Source organism: Trichechus manatus, unplaced genomic scaffold, assembly GCF_000243295.1.
Source record: "Trichechus manatus latirostris isolate Lorelei unplaced genomic scaffold, TriManLat1.0 scaffold00338, whole genome shotgun sequence".
NCBI lineage: Eukaryota > Metazoa > Chordata > Mammalia > Sirenia > Trichechidae > Trichechus > Trichechus manatus.
In genome coordinates this window covers 363,755-387,752 of record NW_004444274.1, presented here as the reverse complement: position 1 = coordinate 387,752, position 23,998 = coordinate 363,755, and the positions used below count along the sequence as shown (strand labels likewise).

Genomic DNA, 23,998 nt, shown 5'->3' with positions numbered 1-23,998 from the left:
ATATTGTAAAATTTTTTTATGTAAAGAAAGAAAAAGAAATAAAACTACAAAATAAGCAATATTCTCATGGACCGCTCTCCCCCAGGCATGAATTCTCAGACTCCCAGGGTCTCCTGGAACAAACCCTGATCTAGAGCAAGCCCCTGGTTTTACAGATGGGAAAATGGTGGCCTAGCGAGGGGAGGTGACCTTGGGAAGTCATAGGGCTGGCTGGTAGTCAATAGGGGCGGGACGACTACAGGTATCCTTGCTTCTGGGACAGTGGTCTGGCACCGCGCTGGATATGCACTCAGGTTCCACTTGGGCTTCAGGACTGGCCAAAATCGGCAATTTGGCATGGGCGTGGGCCCATGGAAGGCAGGACCACCAAATACCCAACTCAACATCTTCTCTGCCATCATTTTCTTAGGCGCGATCCACGATGATGTGTTCGCACAGCTCCCTATCCTATTTAACCTGCACAAAACCCACATTTAAACAAACCAGCTATTTAGTTCAGATTTACTGGAAATACCTGCATATTCACTTCCAAACTAGAGGTACCATTCAGGATGCAACTTGAAGTGAACAAATACAGGTCGGTCAGGTGACCTCACCGTGTGTATTTTCTACTGCAAGAGTACAATGCTGTTGCAGTGCTGAATAATGTTATCAAAGGTGTACCTTTATGAAAAAATACTGAGAGCTTTCACATGGTCAAAAAGGAAAATAGACTAGCAATGCAAATCTTTGCTCTTGCACTAATAGGAAACTTAAGAAAATATGGCTACAAATTACTTAATGATAAGATTCTACTGATAATTGTACGCAGCCCACAATACAGTGACTTAAAGGAGATGGGCCTAAAGGGTTGTCCAAGCTGAGAGGTCTACACGGCAGGGAGGTTCCGTTCCAAGCAGTCATTGTGGACCCCGGGTTCCTTCTACCCATCTAATGCTCTGTAAACCTGATTTTCCAGCTTGGGGTGGCAGGGAGGCAACAATTTCCTTTTTTTTTTTTTTTTTTAGGTTTTAATTTTGTTTTTCCTCTTTTATTGGTTGCTGTTAGTGGCTGTCGAGTCAATTCCGACTCATGGTGACTCCCATGGGTTACAGAGTAGAAGTGCTCCATAGGGTTTGCTTGGCTTCAGTCTTAACAGAAGGTGATCACTAGGCTTATCTTTCATGTCACCACGGTGGTGGTGATGGGGAGGTTCCAGCCACCAACCTTTACGTGACAGTTGATCACAAACCCACAAGCCGTTTGCGCCACCTAGGGACCTCAGCTTTTAATTCTGAAATAATGATATCTTCACAGGAAGTCCTAAAGATAGTATAGATAGAACTCAAAAAGACCAAAAAAAAAAAAAAACAATTAAAAAAATGGGCAAAGGACTTGAATAGACATTTCTTCAAAGAAGATATTCAGATGGCCAAAAAGCACATGAAAATATGCTCATTGTCATTGGTCAATGTATTGTTGTTAGGTGCCGCAGAGTCGGTTCTGACTCACAGCGACCCTGTGTACAACCGAACAAAACCCTGCCCGGTCCTGTGCCATCCTCACAATCGTTGTTATGCTTGAGCGCATTATTGCAGCCACTGTGTCAATCCATCTCGTTAAGGGTCTTCCTCTTTTTCGTTGACTCTCTACTTTACCAAGCATGATGTCCTTCTCCAGGGACTGGTCCCTTCTGATAACATGTCCAAAGTATGTGAGACAAAGTCTCGCCATCCTCGCTTCTAAGGAGCATCCTGGCTGTACGTCTTCCCAAACGGATGTGTTTGCTCTTCTGGTAGTCTACGGTATAATCAATATTCTTCACCAACACCATAATTCAAAGCATCAATGCTTCTTCATTTTTCCTTATTCATTGTCCAGCTTTTGCATGCATATGAGGCGATTGAAAATACTATGACTTGGGTCAGGTCACCTTCGTCCTTAAGGCAACATCTTTGCTTTTTAGCACTTTAAGGAGGTCTTTTGCAGCAGATTTGCCCAATGCAATGCATTGTGTGATTTCTTGACTGCTGCTTCCATGGGCATTGATTGTGGATCCAAGTAAAATGAAATCCTGGACAACTTCAATCTTTTCTGTGTGTATCATGATGTTGCTTATTGGTCCAGTTGTGAGGATTTTTGTTTTCTTATGTTGAGGTGTAATCCATACTGAAGGCTGTATTAGTCATTAGGGAAATGCAAATCAAAACCACAATGAGATACCATTTCACACCCACTAGGATGGCTATAGGAGACCCTCAGTGGTGCAAACGGTTAACATGCTTACCTACTAACTGAAAGGCTGGCCGTTAGAGTCCACGCAGAGGCACCTCAGAAGAAAGGCCTGGTGATCTGCTTCCAAAAGAGAACAGCAGCCATGGAAACTTCTGTGGAGCCCAGTTCTACTCGGACACACATGGGGTTTCCATGAGTCATAGATGACTCGACAGCATCTGGTTTAGTTTGGTTTTGGCGGGTGGCTGTAATCAAAAAGACAGAAAATAACAACTATTGGTGGGGGTGTGGGGAAATTGGAACCCTCACCCACTGCTGGTGGGAATGTAAAATGGTGCAGCCACTTTGGAAAACAGTCTAGCAGTGCCTTAAGGAGTTAAACAGTGAGTTACCATATGTCTTAGTTATCTAGTGCTGCTGTAACAAGTACCACAAGTGGATGGCTTTAACCACAGAAATTTATTTTCTCACAGTTTAGAAGGCTGGAAGTCCAAGTTCAGGGTACCAGCTCTCAGGGAAGGCTTTCTGTCTCTGTTGGCTCTGGGGGAAGGTCCTTGTCTCTACTGAGCTTCTACTCCTGGGTGATTCGCATGTGGCTTGGCATCTCTCTTCCCCCATCTCTGCTCTGCTCACTTGTTTAATCTCTTTTATGTCTCAAAAGAGACTCAAGACACACCATACACTAATCCTGCCTCATTGACGTAACAAAGACAACCCATTCCCAAATGGTATTATAACCACAGGCATAGAGGCTAGGATTTACAACACATATTTTTAGGGGACACAATTTAATCCATAACACCATATAACCCAGCACTCCTAGGTATATACCCAAGAGAATTGAAAACATATGTCCACACAAAACCTTGTGCAGGAATGTTCATAGCATTCATAATAGCTGAAAAGTGGAAACAACCCAAATGTCCATCAATTGATGAATGGATAAGGTATAGTATACCCATACAGTGGAATATTATTTGGTCATAAAAAGGAAATGAAGTACTAAAACATGCTACAACATGGATGAATCTTGAAAACATTATACCAAGAAGGACAAATATCGTATGATTCCATTTAAATGAAATATTCTGAACTGGGAAATTTATAGAGACAGAAAATAGATTTGTGGTTGCCTAGGGATTGGGGGGAAAAGGGGAATTAGGAGTGACAGCTAATGAGTATGGGATTTCTTTTTGGGGTGATGAAAATGTTCTGGAATTAGATAGTGGTGGTGGCTGCAGGACTCTGTAAATATACTCTATAATCACTAAATTGTGCAGTTAATAAGGGTAAATATTTATGGTATGTGAATTATATCTCAATAAAGCTGTTAGTTAAAAAAAAAAAAAGATAACTACCAAGAGGTACTGAGCAGTTTCCTTTTAAGCAAGTGAGGAAGAAGTTGGACACATTTCTTCCCCTTCCCTCCCATCGGTGAGAACTGAGTCATGTGCCTACTGTGTTGGCCCCTAGGGGCGTGGGGAATGCAGTACCTAGCTGGCAGCCCTGTGATCAACTACAACACCATTGCTCTGAGCAAGAGTTGGGGGAAACTTGGTTCCTGCCCTCGGTTTCTGCCCTAGTGCAGCCTCATCCTCTCTCTCCAGAGTCCTGTACCCAGTCTCCTCCCTGGGCTCCCAGCTGCCATTTTGTCCTTTCTAAATCACCACCCACACAGCAGCCAGAGAGAGATTCCTGAAATACAACTCTCAACCTGTCTTCCCCCTCCTTAAACCCTCCATGGCTCTCTGATGCTCACTTATGTATTATCTGTGCCCCCACTAATCTGAGCTCTGTGAGGGTAGGGCATTGTATTTACAGATCCCTGGTGGTGCAGTGGTTAGCCTTGGGCTGCTAACTGAAAGGTCCGCGAACTCACCAGCTGCTCTGCGGAAGAAAAATGTGGCAGTCTCCTTCCATAATGATTGTTGTTGTTAGGTGCTGTGGAGTTGATTCTGACTCATAGCGACCCTGTGTACAACAGAACGAAACACTTCCCGGTCCTGCACCATCCTCACAATCATTATGCTTGAGCACATTGTTGCAACCACCGCGTCAATCCGTCTCCTTGAGGGTCTTCCTCTTTTTTCTACCAATCCATAATGATTACAGCCTTGGAAACCTTATGGGGCAGTTCAACTCTGTCCTATAGGGTCGCTATGAGAAGAATTGACTGGATGGGAATGGGTAGAAGTGTGCTAGATATAGAGTAGACGCTCAATAAATATTTATTGAATGAACGAATAGAGCTGACTGGGGTAGGACACAGGGAAGTCTTCCAGTTGGACTGGGAGGCTGCCTCCAGGTGATCGGCGCTGGTGGGGGAACCGCCTGTGCAGAGAAGCCTGGCTATTGCAGAGAGCTGGACCTCAGCAGGGCTTGATGGGAATGGGGTGGGGTGGGCTGGAGTGAAGCTGGAGAGATTGGTGCCTCATTTGGGGGTCTGGAGTTCCTGGGGAGGTGAGGACTCATCAGGGCCTGTCCCACAGACGAGCGGGAGGCCGTGCAGAAGAAAACCTTCACCAAGTGGGTGAACTCACACCTCGCCCGCGTGGGCTGCCACATCGGGGACCTCTATGCGGACCTCCGGGACGGTTTCGTGCTCACCCGGCTCCTGGAAGTGCTGTCTGGGGAGCAGCTGGTAAGCGAGCCTGAAGCGGGGTGCGGGGAGGATGGGGGTGGGGAGGAGTGGGCTTAGGGGCTCAGGGCTGCGGCTGGGGTTGGCATCGCTGGAAGGGCTGGGCTACAAGCAGCGGCTTATGGACGGGTGGACCTTCCCAGTAGGAACTTGGTGAGAGGCCCCTTCTTTTGAGTGGCTATGACACAGGGGTGGAGCTTGCTTGTAGGGAGCCTGGGACGTGCTGTGCCGGGATTCTATTGAAGGGGTCTGGCTAGGGTTGGGGCGGGACTCTGGACTTGGGTACAGTTTCCTCTGGAAGGGGTGGGATTATTGGAGAAGGGAGGAGCTTTATGAGAAGGGACCGGGCCTGGGTTGTAGGTAACAAAGGACATGGCTCTGAAAACGGGCTGAACCCTCTTGCGGCGGGCTGTGGAGGTAGACTGTGGGGCCTTCTTCATGGAAAGGGTGAGGCTTAGGTCGTGCTATAACCAAACCAAACCAAACCAAAAAGCAAACCAAAACACACACACAGACACACAAAAACGTTGCTGTCGAGTCCAACTCATAGTGACCCTATAGGACAGAGTAGTAAAACTGTCCCATAGGGTTTCCATGGAGCAGTTGGTGGATTCGAACTGCTGACCTTTTGGTTAGCAGCCTGAGCTCTTAACCACTGTGCCACCAGGTATCCATGGGTCATGCTATACAGCACAGAAAGTGGTGGCACAGTGGTTGAAGCGCTCGGCTGTTAACCGAAAGCTCAGAGGTTCCAACCCACCAGCCGCTCCACGGAAACCGTACGGGGTCGCTATGAGTCGAACTCGACTTGACGGCAGAGGGTTTGGTTTTGGTATAGAGCACGGATGGAACTCGTGTCGTCCCGGTGTGGCTTGTGGCATTCGTTGGGGTTGTGTTTCCCGGCTTGGATGGGACTTCATTGCAAAGGTGGGACTCTGATGGGACTAGAGATCCATTAAAGGGGCAGAGGCCTGGAGCTTAGGGCGTTGTGGGGCTTGGCTGTAGAATAGGAACAATGGCCGTTGGAAAGAGAGCTACAGAACCTGAGAGTTTGGGTGGGCGGGGCTTGATTGGAATGGGTGTCGCTCCAGGCAGCCCCCCACCCCAAAGACAGTGAAGGGTGTGGCCATGGAATTAGGCAAAACGTTAGAGGACTGGGGCAGAGATCTCATGGAAGGAGCAGAACATTGACTACGGGCAGGGGGAGGAGCTTCATGGGAAGGGGTGTGGTTAGAGCGCAGTGGAAAGGGGCGGGGCTGGGAATTTGAAAGGGTCTTGCTATGGAAGGGGCGGAGCTTCTTTCGAAGGGCATCCTGGTCTTGGGCGTGGCTATGACAAAGGATTTTGGTTATGAGACAGACAGGGAGTGTCATTAGAAAGACTTGTGGCTTGGATCAGCCAGTGTCCCTAGGGGTGTGTGGCTATTTTGGAATACAAGAGACCAGGGAACTTGGAGGAGATGGGCTATGGGAGGGGAGGGTCCTGAGTTTGGAATATTCTAGGAGTGACTGTGGCAGGGGCATGGCTTCCTTGGAACAGGCCAGGTGGAAGGGGATCTGGCTTCCAGCTTCTCCGAAGGAAGGAACGGAAGGAACGGGGCTTATCTGGAAGGGGTGGGTTCTGGGTTTTGGACGACCTGGGGCGTGGCTAAGGGAGGGGCAGGATTTCTGTAAAGGCTGGGCCTGCGACGCTGGTGCTCTTGGCAAAGTCCCTGATTGCCCAATGTCCCTGCCACGCTAGCCGAGGCCCACGCGCGGCCGCATGCGGATCCACTCGCTGGAGAACGTGGATAAGGCGCTGCAGTTCCTGAAGGAGCAGCGTGTGCACCTGGAGAATGTGGGCTCACACGACATCGTGGACGGGAACCACCGGCTGACCCTGGGGCTGGTCTGGACCATCATCCTGCGCTTCCAGGTGATCCCCAAATGACCCTGCCCAGCCCGTTCCCCACAGTGGGACCTTAGGAGGGCATTCCCCCACCCACTCTCTCAGTTATTAATTAATCCATTCATTCATTCTAAAAATTGTAATTGATCACCAATGTCACTATGATCATCATTTTTGTCTGTGCCGGGCACTGTTCTAAGCACTTAACATTTAATCTGCACAGTACCCATGAGTTAGATACTATTATCTTCCCAAGGAGCCCTGGTAAGCCCTCGGCTGCTAACTGAAAGGTTGGGGATTCAAACCCACCAGCCACTCCATGGGAGAAAGATGTGGCAATCTGTTTCCATAAAGATTATAGTCTTGGAAACCCTACTGGGCAGTTCTACTCTGTCTTATAGGGCTACTATGAGTTGAAATCGACTGGACGACAATGGGTATAAACTGAGGCCCAGAGAGATGAAGTAACATGCCCAAGGTTATACAGCTGGGTGGTGGAGCTGGAATTCCAACCCAGGCAATCTGACTCCAGTACAGAAACAAAATAGACAGTAGTTCTGTCTTTATGTAGCTTATATTGCGGCGGGGGAGACAGGCAATAAATAAATAAATAAAGGACCAGCTCTAGGCAGAGAAGTCAAACGAACTATGCAGGAAAGAATAGATAGATAGGTGTAGTTGTTAGGTGCCGTCGAGTCAGTTCCGACTCATAGTGACCCTAAGGACTACAGAACAAAACACTGCCCGGTCCTGTGCCATCCTCACAATCGTTATTATCTTGAGCCCATTGTTGCAGCCGCTGTGTCAATCCATGTCACTGAGGGTCTTTCTCTTTTTCACTGACCCTCTGCTTACCAAGCATGATGTCTTTCTCCAGGGACTGATCCCTCCTCATAACATGTCCAAAGTATGTAAGACGTAGTCTTGCTATCCTTGCTTCTAAGAATTCTGGCTTCACTTCTTCAAGACAAGATAGATAGATAGCTGCAGTCAAGTTGACTCCAACTCATGGCAACCTTATGTACAACAGAACAAAATGTTGCCCAGTCCTGTATCATCCTCCCAGTGGCTGGCATGTCAAGTCTATCACTGAGGTTGCTGTTCCAGTCTACCTCACCCAAGGTCCCCCTTGCCCTCATTGGCCCTCTGCTTCACCAAACACGAGGTCCTCCTCCAGCCATTAATCCCTCCTGATGATGTGTCCAAAGCAAGTGAGTCGGATAATGTTCTATGGTGGTCCACAGGGTTTTCATTGGCTGATTTCTGGAAGTAGATCTTCAGAGCTTTCTTCCTAGTCTGTCTTAGTCTGGAAGCTCTGCTGAAACTTGCCCACCATGGGTGACCCTGCTGGTGTTTGAAATGCCAGTGGCATGGCTTCCAGCGTTGTAGCACCACGCAAGCCTCCACAGTACAACAAACTGACAGACGGGTGGGGGGAAGAAAAGAACAGATGAGGATAAAGCAATAAAGGGGATAGAAATGGCAAATTGTTGGTGGTGAGATTTTAGATGTGGTGGTCAAGAAGGCCTCTCCAGAGGTGACACTCAGAGATGAAGGGGGAAATCCTTCCAGGCGGGGGCACAGCAGATGTGAAGACCCTGAAGTGGAAGAACAGAGAGAAGACCAGTGTGGCTGGAGAAGAGGAGGCAAGGGGGAGACAGGAGGAGGTGACATCAGAGACATTGGCAGGGCCTAGATGATGCAAAAGGAGCCCTGGTGGCACAGTGGTTAAGCATTGTGCTGTTAACCAAAAGGTCGGCAGTTCAAACCCACCAACCACTCTGTGAGCGAAAGATGTGACAGTCTGCTTCTGTGAAGATTACAGCCTTGGAAACCTATGGGGCAGTTCCACTCTGTCCTATAGGGTCTCTGTGAGTGGGAATTGACTCAAAGGCAATAGGTTTGGTTTTGGTTTTGGTTTTTAGAAGGTGCAACGGCCTTGTGATGTGCAATTAGCACTTTGGGTTTTATTCTGACTGAGAAGGGGAGAGATTGGAGAGTTTTATCAAGGGGAGGGGCATAGTCAGATTTGGAAAGATCCCCCTGGATTGGGGGTGGTCACCAAAACTGGGGCCCAGTAGTCCAGGGAGAGGCTGGAGCTGGACCAGAGAAGGGCTGTGGGGAGGGGAAGAAGGGGCTGGTGGGAAATACGAGCAGGAGGAGAGTAGACAGACCACGGGGAGGGGAGGGAGGTGTCCAGGGTGAGACTCAGGGCTCTAGCCTGGAGACTAGTGGATGGTGGGGCCACCCTGAGTCAGGGCCGGGGAGGAGCAGCAGGCTTAGAAGAGATGCTGAGATCAGGTTGGGACATGGTGGTTGTGAGGGGCTGGGACCCCCAGGTAGGCATCTAGAAATCCACTGGGTCCCAGGGATGGAGGTCAGGGGAGGGGTGAGGGTTGGATACAGGTATGGGCATCCTCAGGCCAGAATCAGGGAATGAGACCGCGGGGTTGGGAGGCAGCTGGAACCCTGCGCTAGGAGTGAGACCTCCTTGGAACCTGGTTCCTCCTTTGGAACCCCAATGCCAAACCCAGCTCTTGAGGGCAGGATCCAAGTCTCAAACACACTAAGTCTGGAACCCACCCTGGACGCTGGGCCATTCAGACCTTTAGTGAGTCCCTACTAAGGGGATCAGCAGTGAGCAAAATTGAGCAACATCCCTGCTATCCCACAGCTGTTACCTTTTAGTGGGGAAATGTGAACCAGGTGGATAAACAAGAGGACCAGACGGTGAGCAATGCTAAAACCCAACACCAAACCCCTTGCCATGGAGCCGATGCCAACTCATAGCGACCCTGTAGGACAGAGCAGAACTGCCCCGTTGGGTTTCCAAGGCTGAAATCTTTACAGAAGCAGACTGCCACACCTTTCTCCCACGGAGAGGCTGGTGGGTTTCAACTACCGACCTTTCGGTTAGCAGCCGAGCACCTAACCACCGCACCACCAGGGGAGATAAGAAAGCAGGGACAGGGGATATGAAATGTGGATGTGTGTGTGTGTTGAGACTTGGAACAGGTGCTTGGGGAAAAGGTGACTCACTGACAAGGTGGCATTTGAGTGAAGACCTGATGGAGGGATGAAGCCATGTGGCCATCTAGGGGGAGGCTGTTCCAGGCAGAGGGAACAACCAGTGCGAAGGCTGTGAGGTAGGCGGATGCTGGTGGGTTTAGTGACATGCCAGCATGCGTGGAGAGTGGAGTGAGCAATGGAGGAGAGTGAATGAGGGGAGATGGTGAGGACTTTTGCTTTTGCCCTGAGACAGAGCCACAGGAGGGTTTTGAGGCCCATGATCTGACTTGGGTCCGTCTCTCTGCACGTGGGGAGCAGACTGTGGGGACAGAAGCAGGGACATAGACCCTGGAGGCCACTGCAGATGATGGTGGCTTGGATCAGGGCAGTGGCCCAGACACCAAGTTTGGAGGCTTTTGTGGAAACTGAGACCCAAATCCACCACCGCCTCCCCCAATTACTGGGTATCTTGGCCTCCTCCATTCCCACTCCTGCACACTCATTCCCAGCCTGAAGCCACTCCCCCGTCTCCTCTGTCACCTGCAGCAGGGTTGGAGAGGTGGGATCTCCCAGCCTCAAGCCCTCGAGGCCCCAGTGGTCATGCCTTGTATCCTCACAGATTCAAGTCATCAAAATTGAGACCGAGGACAACAGAGAGACGCGCTCGGCCAAGGATGCGCTGCTCCTGTGGTGTCAGATGAAGACAGCTGGGTGAGTGGCTCCCCACCCCACAGGCAGGCCCCCCCCGACCTCTGGGGTTCCCGGACAGGAGTGCAAGGGGCAGCCACATACTCGGGGTCACAGAGTTACATCTGAAGCTGAGGAACTGGTAAAAAAAAAAAAATACTTCCACTTCTTCGAACTTGACCTCTACAACAACCCGGAAGGCCAGGTTCACGTTTGGAATTCTTGGTCTCCTCTGAGATCGGTGTCCCTTCTCCCCCTCCTCCATCTCATTCTGCACCTCAAGAGGACTTGCGTGCACCTGTGTGGACCCCCCAGCCTTTATGTCCAAGCTCCGGCCACCCCGCCCGCCATGAGCAGCCACACCTCAGCCTAGGAGGGCACACACCAGGGAGTGGTCTGCCCACCCTGGGAGTGGGCTCAGGCTGCCTGGGCAGGGAATCTCAGGGTCCTGGGCACCCTCAGTGTGGTTGAGAAGTGGGTGTGTGCTATGATGGGCATGTTTCCTTGGGCCCCCAACTCTATGCCCTGTGGGGAGGGGCATGGCCCAAACCCCAAGTGCCCTCTGGAGGAGGGGCGGGGCAGAGATGGAGTGGGCTCTAGCAACTCATCCTTCTGGGGCTGTCTGTCTGTCTGTCTTGCAATGACATCTGTTTCTCCAAGTGTCTGTCATTATCTCTAGACCTGCTTTCTTCGTTCCCATCACTGCTTCTCTGTCTCCCTCTCTCCCTCCCTTGTCTCACCTCCTGCTACTCTCTTTCTCTCTGTTCTTGTCTCTCCCAATCCCCGTCTCTCTCTCTCCCTCCCTCCCTCCGTCTCTCTCTTTCTCTCCTCTCCTGTCTCTATGTCTGTCTCTCTCTCCATCCCCCTGGCTCTCTCCACCTCTTTCTCTCTCTCTCTTCTTCCCTTCCTCCCTCCCGATCCCCTCCTGACTCTCTCCGTCTCTGCCTCTCTCTCTCCCAGTTACCCCGAGGTAAACATCCAGAATTTCACCACCAGCTGGCGGGATGGCTTGGCCTTCAATGCCCTCATTCACCGGCACAGGTACGACATCGCCTGGCCAGCCCAGCACTGCTCTGTCCCCTACCCCATGTCCCCTCACATGTACCCTGTACACCTCTGTATATAGACACACACACCCAGGCACAAATACCCATCCTGTCACACTCTGCACACATGTACACATTTCTCTCCACACTCACCCCCCACAATTATACCCAGGTACGCACACCCCGTCCAGACAGCATACCCCACGTACACATGGAAACACGTGTGCTGTCGCCAGATGCGTGCACATACATGCAGATACACAGGTACATGCATAGCCTGTGCCTGCTGCTTAGTCGGCCCTAGGGAGGGGCAGGCACCCCCCGGACTGCCCACTCTGGTGCGTCCACAGCGCCTCCTCCCATCAGAAAATCCTTCCTCAAGGTGGGTCCCCAAGCCCCCTTCCTGGCTCCCTACACACTCACCTGTTCATACCTCATGTTCCTACCTCAGTGTCGTACCTGACACTGAGCGGGCTGGGGCATGTGCACCAAGACACATTACACCTACATCATGATCGTCCACGTGACAGATTGGGGAAACTGAGGCCCAGAGGCTGGGAGGGACTTGCTCTGGTGAAGCTGAAGGTAGAATCCACCTTTTCCTGCTGCGGACATACGTTCACTCACTACCTCTAACTATCACACATACACACACCCCTACACGTTTGGGGGAGCCGGTCCCACCTGCACACACAGACACCCACCAGCCCGAGCCAGAGTCACGCGAGCAATCGGTAACCTTCATCGAGGGCTTTCTACAGGGCAGGCGTTGTTCTGAGTGCTTTCCAATAAGCCATCTAATTCTCACAGGGACCCCGTGAGGCAGATGCTATTATAATCCCCATTTTGCTAACGAGGAAGCTGAGGCACAGAGAGGTGGAGTAACTCCCCCGGAGTGACACAGCCAGGAAGTGGCCGAGCCAGACCTCACACTTCCAACCGTATGGTATAGTGTGTATAAACACACCCGGATGCATGCACCCCCACGCAACACACTTGAAGGTCTATATACTCAAGATGTACACACACTCAGATTGTCAGATAGTCTTACGGGGACACACAGGCACATCCCCGGTCCATGATCATGTGGATTTAATTCTTCGAAGCACCCACACACTGACCCACCCACACCTCCGTGCACAAGGGCCAGCTTACCTGCACCCAGAAATAAATGCACACACATACAAAAGAACCCGTGGAGACATGCCCCGGGCTCATCACACTCACACCTGCAGACGAAAGCCGCACAGACATGTACCAGCACACCCAGCTACCCCCTCGACTGTATTTGTTCGCCTACCTGCCCCTTGTCCTGGGTGGGGCTCAGACAAGGATGTCTTTTCACCTGCTTCCCCACCCACTCTGGAACCTGCCTGCTGCCTGCCCGCTCTGTGCCGTGCCCAGGCCTGATCTCGTGGACTTCAGCAAACTCACCAAGTCCAACGCCAACTACAACCTTCAGAGAGCCTTCCGCACGGCTGAGCAGCACCTAGGGCTGGCGCGTCTGCTGGACCCTGAGGGTGAGACTCGCATGGCCCCGGCCCAGACTTCCTCTTGGGGAACTCCCGACCCCAGTGCCATCTTAAACTCAACTCCACCCTAATGCCAACACCATCTCAAATCCCAAGGCCATCCCAAATCCCAGTCTGCTCCCTATCCCAACCCTCTGCCCTTCCCTGTCTGTAATTCTTCTCCCTCCCTGTCTTGGTTACCTAGTGCTGCTATACCAGAAATGCCGCAAGTGAGTGGCTTTAACGAACAGAAATTTATTGTCTCACAGTTTAGGAGGCTAGAAGTCCGAATTCAGGGTGCCAGCTCTAGGGAAAGGCTTTCTCTCTCTGTCAGGTCTGGGGAAAGGTCTTTTGTCTCTTTTTGAACTTCTGCTCCTGGGCAATCTTCCTGTGGCTTGACATCTCTCTTCCCCCATCTCTGCTTGCTAGCTTGCATTTTATCTCTTTAATGTCTCAAAAGAGATTGACTCAAGACACATCCTATACTAATCCTGCCTCATGAACATAACAAAGACAACCCATTCACAAATGGAATTGTAGCCACAGGCATAGAGGCTAGGATTTACAACACATAATTTTTGGGAACACAATTCAATCCATGACATTCCACCCTTTGACCCCCAAAATTCATGTTCTTGCCACATGCAAAGCACATTCACCCCATCACATCATCCCCCAAAGTCTTAAATCGGCATCAAGTCCAAAATCTCATCTTCTGAACCATCTAAATCAAATAGGGCTGAGACTTTAAATGTGTTTCATCCTGGGGCAAAATTCCTCCTCATCTGTGAACCTGTGAAATCTAGACTCGAGTTACCTGTTTCCAAAGAACAATGCTGGAACAGACACAGGGTAGACATTTCCATTACAAATGGGAGAAATTGGAGGAAAAGAAAGGATAACAGGCACCAAGAAAGTCCAAAACCCAGCAGAACAATTTACATTAGCTCTCAAAGCTTGAAAATAATCTTCTGTTCTCTCAGACCATCTGGACAGTGGACCCACCCACCAGACTCTGGTTGTTTGCCATGCCCTCTGGATTCTGGGTGGAGGCCCCTGAGCCCTGGGCTTCAGTTCCACCTTCCAGGCCCACTGGGATGACAACTCTGCTCCCTTGGCTTTGGGTGGCCCCATTCTCCTAGTCCATCAGAGTGGTGCCCCATCCCCTCGGCCCTGGCAGGCCCCATTCTTCTTCCCCTTGGGCATGGGAGACCCACCCCCTCAGCTTTGGGTGGCAGCCCCATCCCCCTAGCACACCTTAACAGCCGTCCCACTCTCCAGAACCTAGTTGGCTAAGATCCGACTCTTTGAAACCTAGGAGGCTGTGGCCCCACTCTTTGAGATCCATGAGACCATGGCCCCACCCTTTGAAACCGAGAAGGTCCTGCTTTCTGCTCCTTCCAGCAGTTTTGCTGATCTGCGAGCTGTTCCAGGGATGGTCCTTTTCTTTTCTTGGAGGACAACAGATGTAGCTCCTTTGGCCTGTTTCTTGCCTGTAGAATTCCAAGAGGCAGACAGCATTCTTTCCTTTCGTTCTTTCTCTATCCCCTTCAGTCTAAGCTGATGGGTTTTCTGCTGTGGTAGTTGGTTAGATCCATCAGTCACAGGCTTAATCTCTTTAACAAAAAATTGTGTTGCTATGTCCTTGGTGAAAATTCTAGGACACATGTCCTTAGTTTGTACAACAGAAGTTTCCAAATCTTTAAGTTCTGCTTTCATTTTGCACAGTTCATTCTGAAGTTCATCTCTTTCCTCTCAAATTTTGCTATAAGCAACAAGAAGAAACCATGCAGCCCCTTTAAGATCTTGCTTAGAAATCTCATCAGCCAGATATCCAAGTTCATCACTTAAAGTTCTACCTTCCACCAAACACTTAAACATAATTCAGACAAGTTCTTTGCCACTGCCGAACAAACATCGCCCTTCCTCCGTGGGCCAATCACATGTTCATCATTTTCTTTTAAAGCCTCACCAGAAGCACATTTAACGTCCACATTTCTAGCAACATTGTGTTGCTGGCCCCATATGTATTCTCTAAGTTGATAAATACTTTCCCTATGGCTCTCCTCCCTTCCTTCTGAGCCCCCACCAGAATTGCCTTTGACGTCCATAATTCTATCAACAATCTCTTCACGGCAATCTAGGCTTTTACTATTAGGCACCTTAAAACTCTTCCAGCCTCTACCCATTATGCAATTCCAAACTGCTTCCACATTTTAAGTATCTGTTAGAGCAGCACCCCACTTCTTGGTACCAAATTATGTCTTAGTTATCTAGTGCTGCTGTAACAGACATACCACAAGTGGATGGCTTTAATAAACAGAAATTTATTTTCTCACAGTTTAAGAAGCTAGAAGTCTGAATTCAGAGCCCCTGCTCTAGGGGAACACATTCTCTCTCTGTCAGCTCTGGAGGATGGTCCTTGTCTCTTCAGCTGCTTCTTCCTGGTTCCTTAGAAATGTCCAGGTGTCTTGGCATCTATCTTACCCCATCTCTACTTGTTTTGCTTCCTTGTTTAATGTCTTTTATATCTCAAAAGAGATTGACTCAAGATACACCCTACGCTAATCCTGCCTCATTAACATAACAAAGACAACCCATTCCCAGATGGGATTATAACCACAGGCATAGAGGTTAGGATTTACAACATATATTTTTTGGGGACACAATTCAATTCATGACAGTCCTCAACCCCTCCCTCGTCCCCAACCCCATTCCCAACCATCTCTTCCTCAATTTGAATCTTCTTTCCCTCCTAGCCCAAAACCCAACACCATCCCATCCCAACCCCAATACCATCCCTGACCCCTAACCCCATCTCCAATCATTTCTCTCCCAATCTCTGCCCTCTTTCCCTCCCCAAGCCCAACACCATCCCAACCTCAATACAACCCTCAACCTCTATCCCAACCTCAATGCCATCTGTGACCCCAGCCCCATCACCAACCATCTGTCCCTCATCCCAACTCCCTCTTCCTCCCCAACCCCAACATCATCCCCATACCCAACACCATCCCTATCCCCAACCCCATCCCCAGCCATCTCTCCCCAATCCCAGCCTTCTCTCCCTTTCCAACCCCAATCCCATCTCCCACATTATCCCCAACATCCTCCCCAACCCCAACCACATGTTCAGCTCCATTCCCATCCCCAACCCCAATACTATTTACACCCCCATGTCTATTCTCAGTCCGTTCTCAGGTCTACCCTCCTGCACAACTCCATCCTCATCCGCAGCCCCTTCCTATTTTCAGTCTATCCCCAACCCCGTCTTTGACTTCACCTTCATCCCCAATCCATAATCACCCCAACACCAATCTTCCATCTCTGGAATAAAAGCTGCTCCCTTTTTCAAGAATATACTCCGTGCCCAGCACATGACTGGGAACTTCGCCGAAATGGTTCCCTTTCATCATCACACTGATATGGTTGGGTAGAATTTATCAATCGTGTTTTAAAGTGGTGGGAATGGAGACTGCGAGATGTGAAGTCACTTGCCCAGCCTCACGGTGAAAATCAATAAATTACCTTCTGACTCCGTAATTCATGGTCTTAAGCATTCCTCTACCCTGCCCCTTATAGCTCAGTTCTATGCTCAGCGCCAGACACACAGTAGGTGTTTAACTGATATCACTTTCATGAGGTAGTGAAGCGTAAAGGGCAAGTACAGTGTTGTGAATTCAGTGGGTAAATTAAAATGATAAATGAAATTTGCTGAGTGCCCTCTCTGTACCAGGCTATTCTCTCTAACACTCTAATACTATGTTCCTAGGAGCCAGTGCTGTATTATCTTTACTCCAACAATGGGGAAACCAAGGCCCAGAAAAGTTAGATCCATTTTCTAAGAATATACAGTGAGTAAGTGGTTGAGCTGGGGCTCCAGCTCATCGTGCCTCCAAAGCCTGTGTCCTTAACAACAAACCTCATACACTTAGTAAATTCTTATTGAGCTCCTACTGTGTGTTGGAGTCTCTGGGTGGTGCCAACAGTTAACATGCTCAGCTTCTAACCGAAAGGATGGAGGTTCGAGTCTACCCAGAGGCACCTCAGAAGAAAGGCCTGGTGATCTACTTCTGAAAATCAGCCATTGAAAACCCAGTGGAGTACAGTTCTACTCTGACACACATGGGGTCACCATGAGTTGGAGTCAATTCTACAGCAGCTGGTGAGCTAGTTAGGTTCCTGTGTGTTTGGCGTATCTGGAAGAGTGGCAAAAAGATAAGCATAAGCCTCATCCTCGGGGAGCTCACAAGTAGTGACATAATCACATAAGTAAGTAATTCATTCAAATTGTGATAAGTCTGGGAAGAAAATGATAAGATGTGATGAGGGAGAACAACATGAGGAGACCAGCTCTAGACAGGGAGAGCAGGAAGGCTTGACTGAGAAAAGCTAAGTGGAGTTGAGCCCTGAAGGATGAGTGGAAGTTAGGCAAACAGAAGAGGGAACAGTGTTACAGACAGTGGGAACAGCATGTGCAAAGGCTCTGAGGTGGGAGACAGAATGGCATGTTCGGGAAATAATAATAGATCATTTCTCTGTGGTGATATATATGTGTCAGGCACTACTGAATCTCATGAGGTAGATCCCCACTTGGCAGAAACAAAACCAAAAAACAGAGAGGTTAATTATCTTGCCCATGGTCACACAGCTAGTAAGTGCGGGATCTCCTGCCTGCCACCCAATCCCTCAGTCCCTCTGTCGGAGTGCCCACCATCATGCCTCCTCACTCCTGTCCTGCCTAGATGTGAACATGGAGGCTCCGGATGAGAAGTCCATCATCACCTACGTGGTCTCCTTCTACCACTATTTCTCCAAGATGAAGGCTCTGGCTGTGGAGGGAAAGCGGATTGGGAAGGTATCAGGAGCCAAGGAGTGGAGCAGTGGGAGCCTGGGACCCACCCAGGGGCAATGTGGCATGAGGCCGAGCCCACCTTGCTTTGCTGGGTCAGGTCCTGGACCAAGTGTTGGAGGTGGGGAAGATCATTGAGCGCTATGAGGAGCTAGCGGCCGAGCTGCTGGCCTGGATCCACCGGACCGTGGGCCTCATCAGCAACCAGAAGTTTGCCAACTCGTTGAGTGGGGTACAGCAGCAGCTTCAGTCGTTCACGGCCTATTGCACGCTGGAGAAGCCCGTCAAGTGAGGCCTGGCTGTGGGGGGTGGGGGCGTGCGGGAGGGCGGGGAGGCACGGAGACAGGGCTCCTGAGCTCACTCCCCTTCAGGTTCCAGGAGAAGGGGAACCTGGAGGTGCTGCTCTTTAGCATCCAGAGCAAACTGCGCGCCTGCAACCGCCGCCTCTTCGTGCCCCGGGAGGGCTGTGGCATCTGGGATGTCGACAAGGTGAGGTCAGGATGTGGGGGAGAGGCAGGGCTGCACTGTGGCGTTGTGTAGGTTGTGCACTGCTCAAGGGAGCCGTTCACATCCTAGACGCTGTGGATTTGGACAGTCATTCTGACAGTTTTCCTGCAGTGAACTGTCCCAAGGAAGTGATGGTTTTCCTCCAATTTGCACAAATACAGCAGAAGGGCTAGGGGTGGCCTTGGGCAGAGGAGCCGTGAAGCTGTGGGGAATTGTTGGCGTCTGACCCCCTCCTCGTCTCTCCCCAGGCATGGGGTGAGCTGGAGAAGGCCGAGCACGAGCGGGAGGCTGCCCTACGGGCCGAGCTGGTCCGCCAGGAGAAGCTGGAGCTACTGGCCCAGCGGTTTGACCACAAGGTGGCCATGAGGGAGAGCTGGCTGAACGAGAACCAGCGCCTGGTCTCCCAGGTACAAGGGGCGGGGCTTGGCTCTGGGGGAAATGGAGGGAGGGTGTGGCCAGTGGCCCTGGAGACCAGAGTGGGAGACTAGATTTCCTAATCAACACAGAAGGGTTAGAACTGGTCTCCTAGGCGATCGGTGGGTGAGGAGAGTGGGCTTGATTTCCAGGGTAACTAGACAGAGCAGAATTAGTCTCTCCAGAAATAGGGGAAATATTAAGTGAGGCTCTTAGGTGTCCAGGGTAACTCAGGAGGATAGAATTTGTTCCCTAAGCAACACGATAGGGTAGACCTGGTCCTCAGTCTCCAGGGCAATGGAAGGATGGGACCTGCTTGCTGGGGAGCGAGTTTTGGTTAGAGATGTAGTAACAGGGAAGGGTGGGGTGGTCTCCAGGTTAACTGAGTCAGGATCAAGGTCACAGAGGAAGGTAGGGCTGGTGTCCTGCGTAACACAGTTAGGGTAACAGGGGATGGTAGGACTGGTCTCCAGGGTAACAGGAGAGGATGTGGCTGGTCTCCAGGGTAACAGGCGAGGATGGAACTTGTCTCCAGAGTAACTGGGGATGGTGGGGCTGATCTCCAGGGTAACAGAAGACAGTGGGGCTGGTGTGCAGGGTAACAGGGAGGGTGCGGGAGTTTCCAGGGTGACACAGGGTCAAGGCCACAGGTGGATGGCTGCAGCAGCATAGGTGAGTGTGTGTGGCCTGCACTGCCCCAGGACAACTTTGGGTATGAGCTGCCAGCAGTGGAGGCAGCCATGAAGAAGCACGAGGCAATCGAGGCTGACATCGCGGCCTATGAGGAGCGCGTGCAGGGCGTGGCGGAGCTAGCCCAGGCATTGGCGGCTGAAGGCTACTATGATGCCCGGCGGGTGGCAGCCCAGCGCGACAGCGTCCTGCGCCAGTGGGCCCTGCTGACTGGGCTGGTAGGTGCCCGGCGGACACGGCTCGAGCAGAACCTGGCCCTGCAGAAGGTCTTCCAGGAGATGGTGTACATGGTGGACTGGATGGAAGAGATGCAGGTGTGGGGCCCAGACCAGGGGCAGGGATGGGGGTGATGGGCGGGGAGGGGAGAGGGATGAAGACACTGAGCGAGATGTCAGAGAGACAGAGAGGGAAGGGAAGAGAGAGACAGAAAGAGATAAAGAGAAAGACGGGAGAAAGAGAGATGGAGAGAAAGACAGAGAAAATAAACCCATTGCTGTCGAGTCGATTCCGGCTCATAGCCACCCAATAGGACACAATAGAACTGCCGCATAGGGTTTCCAAGGAGCAGCTGGTGGATTCGAACTGCCAACCTTTTGGTTAGCAGCCGAGCTCTTAACCACTGAGCCACCAGCGCTCTGAGATAGAAAATAGAGAGAGAGAAAAAGACACAGAGAGATAAAGAGACAGAGAGAGCTGGAGACAGACCAAGACAGAGAGATGAAGCCAGAGGAAGATGGTGACAGTATGAGGGAACGATTGAGAGAGATGAGAGAGAGGGAGCTAGAGAGGCAGAGACGGAGTTAGCCGTGGAAATCTAGCTGGACACGGAGAAAGATACATAGGAAGATGCACTCAATGTGAGAAAGGGTGAGACCTACCAGAGATAGATACAGAGAAAGATGGAGACAGAGAGAGAGATACAGACACACAGAGAGAGAGGAAGAGATGTAGACAGACAGGGAGGCAGAGAGAGATACAGACACAGAGAGATGGAGAGGGAGAAAGATGGAGACAAGGGACACCATGACAGAGAGAGAGCCCAGAAATGTGGAGACAGTGAGAGACGGAAACATTCAGAGAGAGACAGGCAGAGAGAGATGCTGACAGAGACAGGAAGACCGTAGACAGAGCTCAGAGTTCAGAGCAATGGGCTCTGGGGGGCCAGTGAGTGGAGGGCTGGCCTGGACCATGAGGTGGGGGAAGGGGCCTGAGGGCAAGGCCTGAAGTATGCTGTGTCGCCCCCACATGTAGGCTCAGCTGCTGTCCCGGGAGTGTGGGCAGCACCTGGTGGAGGCGGAGGACTTGCTGCAGAAGCATGGGCTGCTGGAGGGGGACATTGCAGCCCAGAGTGAGCGGGTGGAGGCGCTCAACGCCGCTGCTCTTCGCTTCTCCCAGCTGCAGGGTGAGTCTGGGGTCGGGGAAGGGGAGGGAGATTTTCAAAGTTGGTGCTAATAGAGGCAGAATGGTTCCTGAGGGACGGAAGGAAGGAGTGAGTTCCCTGTCCTTGGAGGCATTCAAGCAGAAACCAGGATCACACTCCATCAGGAATATTATGGGGGGGATTAGTGCTTTGGGTGGCAGGTTGGACCACACGACTTCTTTCTGCTTTGAGATTCAGCAGTAATACCTCCTATTTGAGCACTTGCTATGTGCTAAGTCCTTCTCAGCCTGAACTCAGTAAATACCGTTACACACACACACAGACACACACACACACACACACACACACACAGACAGGCCTGTGTAAGGTAATGTATAGTCAGAGCCTGCTCAGCAGCAGGTGATAGAAACTCAATCCAATTGGCTTAAGGAGAAAAGGGAAACATATTGGTTTATGTAACTAAAAAGTCCAGGGAGGGTGGGTTGGCTTCAGGCATAGCTGGATCCAGGGATGATCTTTCTTCACCTCTAGTCTCTTTGTTGGTGTCACTGTTGGGCAGTCCCTCCCCTTTGGTGTGCACTTGGAATCATTCAGCCCTACCATTTATATCCCAGCAGCTTAGCAGAACCAGTAGGAGACAGGACCTTCTCTCTCACTAATTCTGACAAAACCTGTTTCCGTCAAGTTGATTCTGACTCATAGTGACCCTAAAGGACAGAGTAGAGCTGCCCCATAGGGTTTTCAAGGCTGTCATCTTTATGGAAGCAGACTACCACATCTTTCTCCCAAGGAGCAGCTTCTGGGTTCGAACCACCAACCTTTCAGGTAGCAGCCAATCCCTTTAACCACTGCGCCACCAGGGCTCCTGTTAATTCTGATAAAAGGTCCAAGGAAAGCCACTGTGAGTTTCATCCCCATCCCTCAGCCAATCATTGTGGCCCCAGGGTGTGCAGTGATCTAATTGGCCACATCTATGTAACGTGTCCACCCCAGGCCAAGACTGGGATCAGCACCCTCCAAAGTTATGGACTGGGAAAGAGAAGGGTCATTCTCCAAAGTAAATTGGGGTGCTGTTATTGGAAGCAGAAGGCATGGAGCTGATAGGCAAAACCAAGACTGGTCCTAACAGGATTCCCATTTCAGTGCCCTTGTCTTGGCGTTCTAAAGCGGTCCTAACAAAGTACCGCAAACTGGGTGGCTTAAAACAGAAAAGTATTGCCTCACTGTTTTGGAGACTGCAAGTCCAGAATCAAGGTAGCAGCAGGCCCGTGCTCTTTCCAAAGGCTCTAGGGAGAGAGCCTTCCTTGCTGCTTCTCAGTTTCTGGTAGTTCCTGGCAAGTCTTGGCATTCCATGTGTTGTAGCCAGGGCTTCGAACCGGTCCGACCCCCTGCTGAGAATTTGTCTTTCTAACAAGTTCCCAGGTGATGCTCATGCTACTAGTTAGGGACTAATGCTGAGAACTGCTCATAGAGCGGTGGTTCTCAAAGTTATTATACGTAAGAATCACCTGGGGATCTTGTTAAAATGTAGATTCTGATTCGGTATATCTGGGGCAGAAGGGCAAATTCTCAGCAGGGGGTTGAACCGGAATGAAGCGGTTCAGAGCCCTGGTTGTAGAACCATCAGTCCATCTTCACACGGCCATCTTCCCCCGGGGGCTTCTGTTTTCTCTCCTTAAAAGGGTACCAGTCATAGAGAGATCAGGGCCCACCCTGCTGCAGCACGACCTCACGTTAGCTGATAACATCGTCAAAGACCCTGTTTGCCAGCAAGGTCACATTCTCAGGTACTGAGGGTTAGCACTTCAATCTATCTTTTAGGGGGACACAATTCAACTCATAACAGCCCTCCAGCCAAAAGCCACCAGGAATCTCCTTGTAGCCAAACGAAGTTGAGTTTATTGGCTTTTTGCAATGCAGGAGATCACACAGCGTGGAGAACCATGGTGCACCTCAGTAAGAAGGTGTTCGGTGGTGTATTCTCTAGTGCTGCTATAACAGAAACACCACACGTGGATGGCTTCAACAAACAGAAATTTATTCTCTCACAGTCTAGGAGGCTAGAAGTCCAAATTCAGGGCACCAGCTCCAGGGGAAGGCTTTCTGTCTCCGTCAGCTCTGGGGGAAGGTCCTTGTCATCAATCTTCCCCTGGTCTAGGAGCTTCTCAGCACAGGGACCCCAGGTCCAAAGGATGCGCTATTCTCCTGGCTCTTGTTTCTTGGTGATATGAGGTCCCGCTGTCTCTCTGCTCACTTCTCTCTTTTACATCTCGAAAGAGATTGGCTTAAGACACAGTCTAATTTTGTAGATTGAGTTCTGCCTCATTAACATAACTGCCTCTAATCCTGCCTTATTAATATCACAGAGGTAGGATTTATAACACAAGACAAAATGGTGGACAGTCACACAATACTGGGAATCATGACCTAGCCAAATTGACACACGTTTTGGGGTGATGCAGTTCAATCCATAACAACGGGCATGTGAGTTGGGATCGTGCTGGGTGATTTGGGGGGATGGTTCAGTGAAGTGTGGTGTTGCTGTGGATTGGATGCTGTCAGGAAGTGGGGTAATGATATGACTGGGCATCTTAATCTTTTTAATCTGGTGGGGGGACAGAGTAAGGCTAATGCAGCAGTCACTCACCTTAATTGGGCAAGGGAGATGTTTGCTCATTTTTGCGGTGTGCACCATGACCTTGTTTTTGTCTGGGCTCAAACATGATGATGGAGTGGTCTTGTTGCCTTACTCCATCACCCATGGCCTTATCTCATGGGGGTGTTCTGGGAGATTATTTATGTTTGTGGGAGAACACCACAGCCTCGCTGTGCGTCCTGGTCTGCTCAGCGGCCCAGAGTCAGGGCTACCTTTTTCTTTCTCCCTGATGAGGAAACTGAGGCCCAGGGTTGCAGAGCTGGTAAGAGGGCTTTGAGCCTGGTCTGTCTCACTCCACTTAGATGTCTTCCTCCTTTTTCTGGAGCCACAGCCCTTAGGAATCCTGGGCCATCATTAGAGAAGGAAGAGTCTGTCTGCCTGCAGGACAGTGCGGGGGGTTTCTCCATAAGCCTGGGCCACATCCTCAGAGCAAACATTGTCCCAGCCCCAGTGTGGACATCCTGACCCTGGCTCAGCCCCCTCTCATCTGATCCTGGCTCAGCCCC

General features: G+C 50.6%; 1 protein-coding gene across 1 annotated transcript in view; it reads left to right on the top strand.

Moving 5' to 3' along the window:
* The window catches only part of SPTBN4 (spectrin beta, non-erythrocytic 4), a 97,755-nt gene that overhangs the window by 21,432 nt on the left and 52,325 nt on the right, over positions 1–23,998 (top strand). The window contains exons 2-12 of the mRNA XM_004390866.1: positions 4,704–4,855; positions 6,593–6,766; positions 10,368–10,459; positions 11,396–11,476; positions 12,886–13,001; positions 17,738–17,850; positions 17,945–18,132; positions 18,216–18,333; positions 18,600–18,758; positions 19,467–19,769; positions 20,707–20,857. Of these exons, the coding sequence (XP_004390923.1) occupies positions 4,704–4,855; positions 6,593–6,766; positions 10,368–10,459; positions 11,396–11,476; positions 12,886–13,001; positions 17,738–17,850; positions 17,945–18,132; positions 18,216–18,333; positions 18,600–18,758; positions 19,467–19,769; positions 20,707–20,857 (1,647 nt within the window). The remainder of the gene's footprint in view (positions 1–4,703; positions 4,856–6,592; positions 6,767–10,367; positions 10,460–11,395; positions 11,477–12,885; positions 13,002–17,737; positions 17,851–17,944; positions 18,133–18,215; positions 18,334–18,599; positions 18,759–19,466; positions 19,770–20,706; positions 20,858–23,998) is intronic.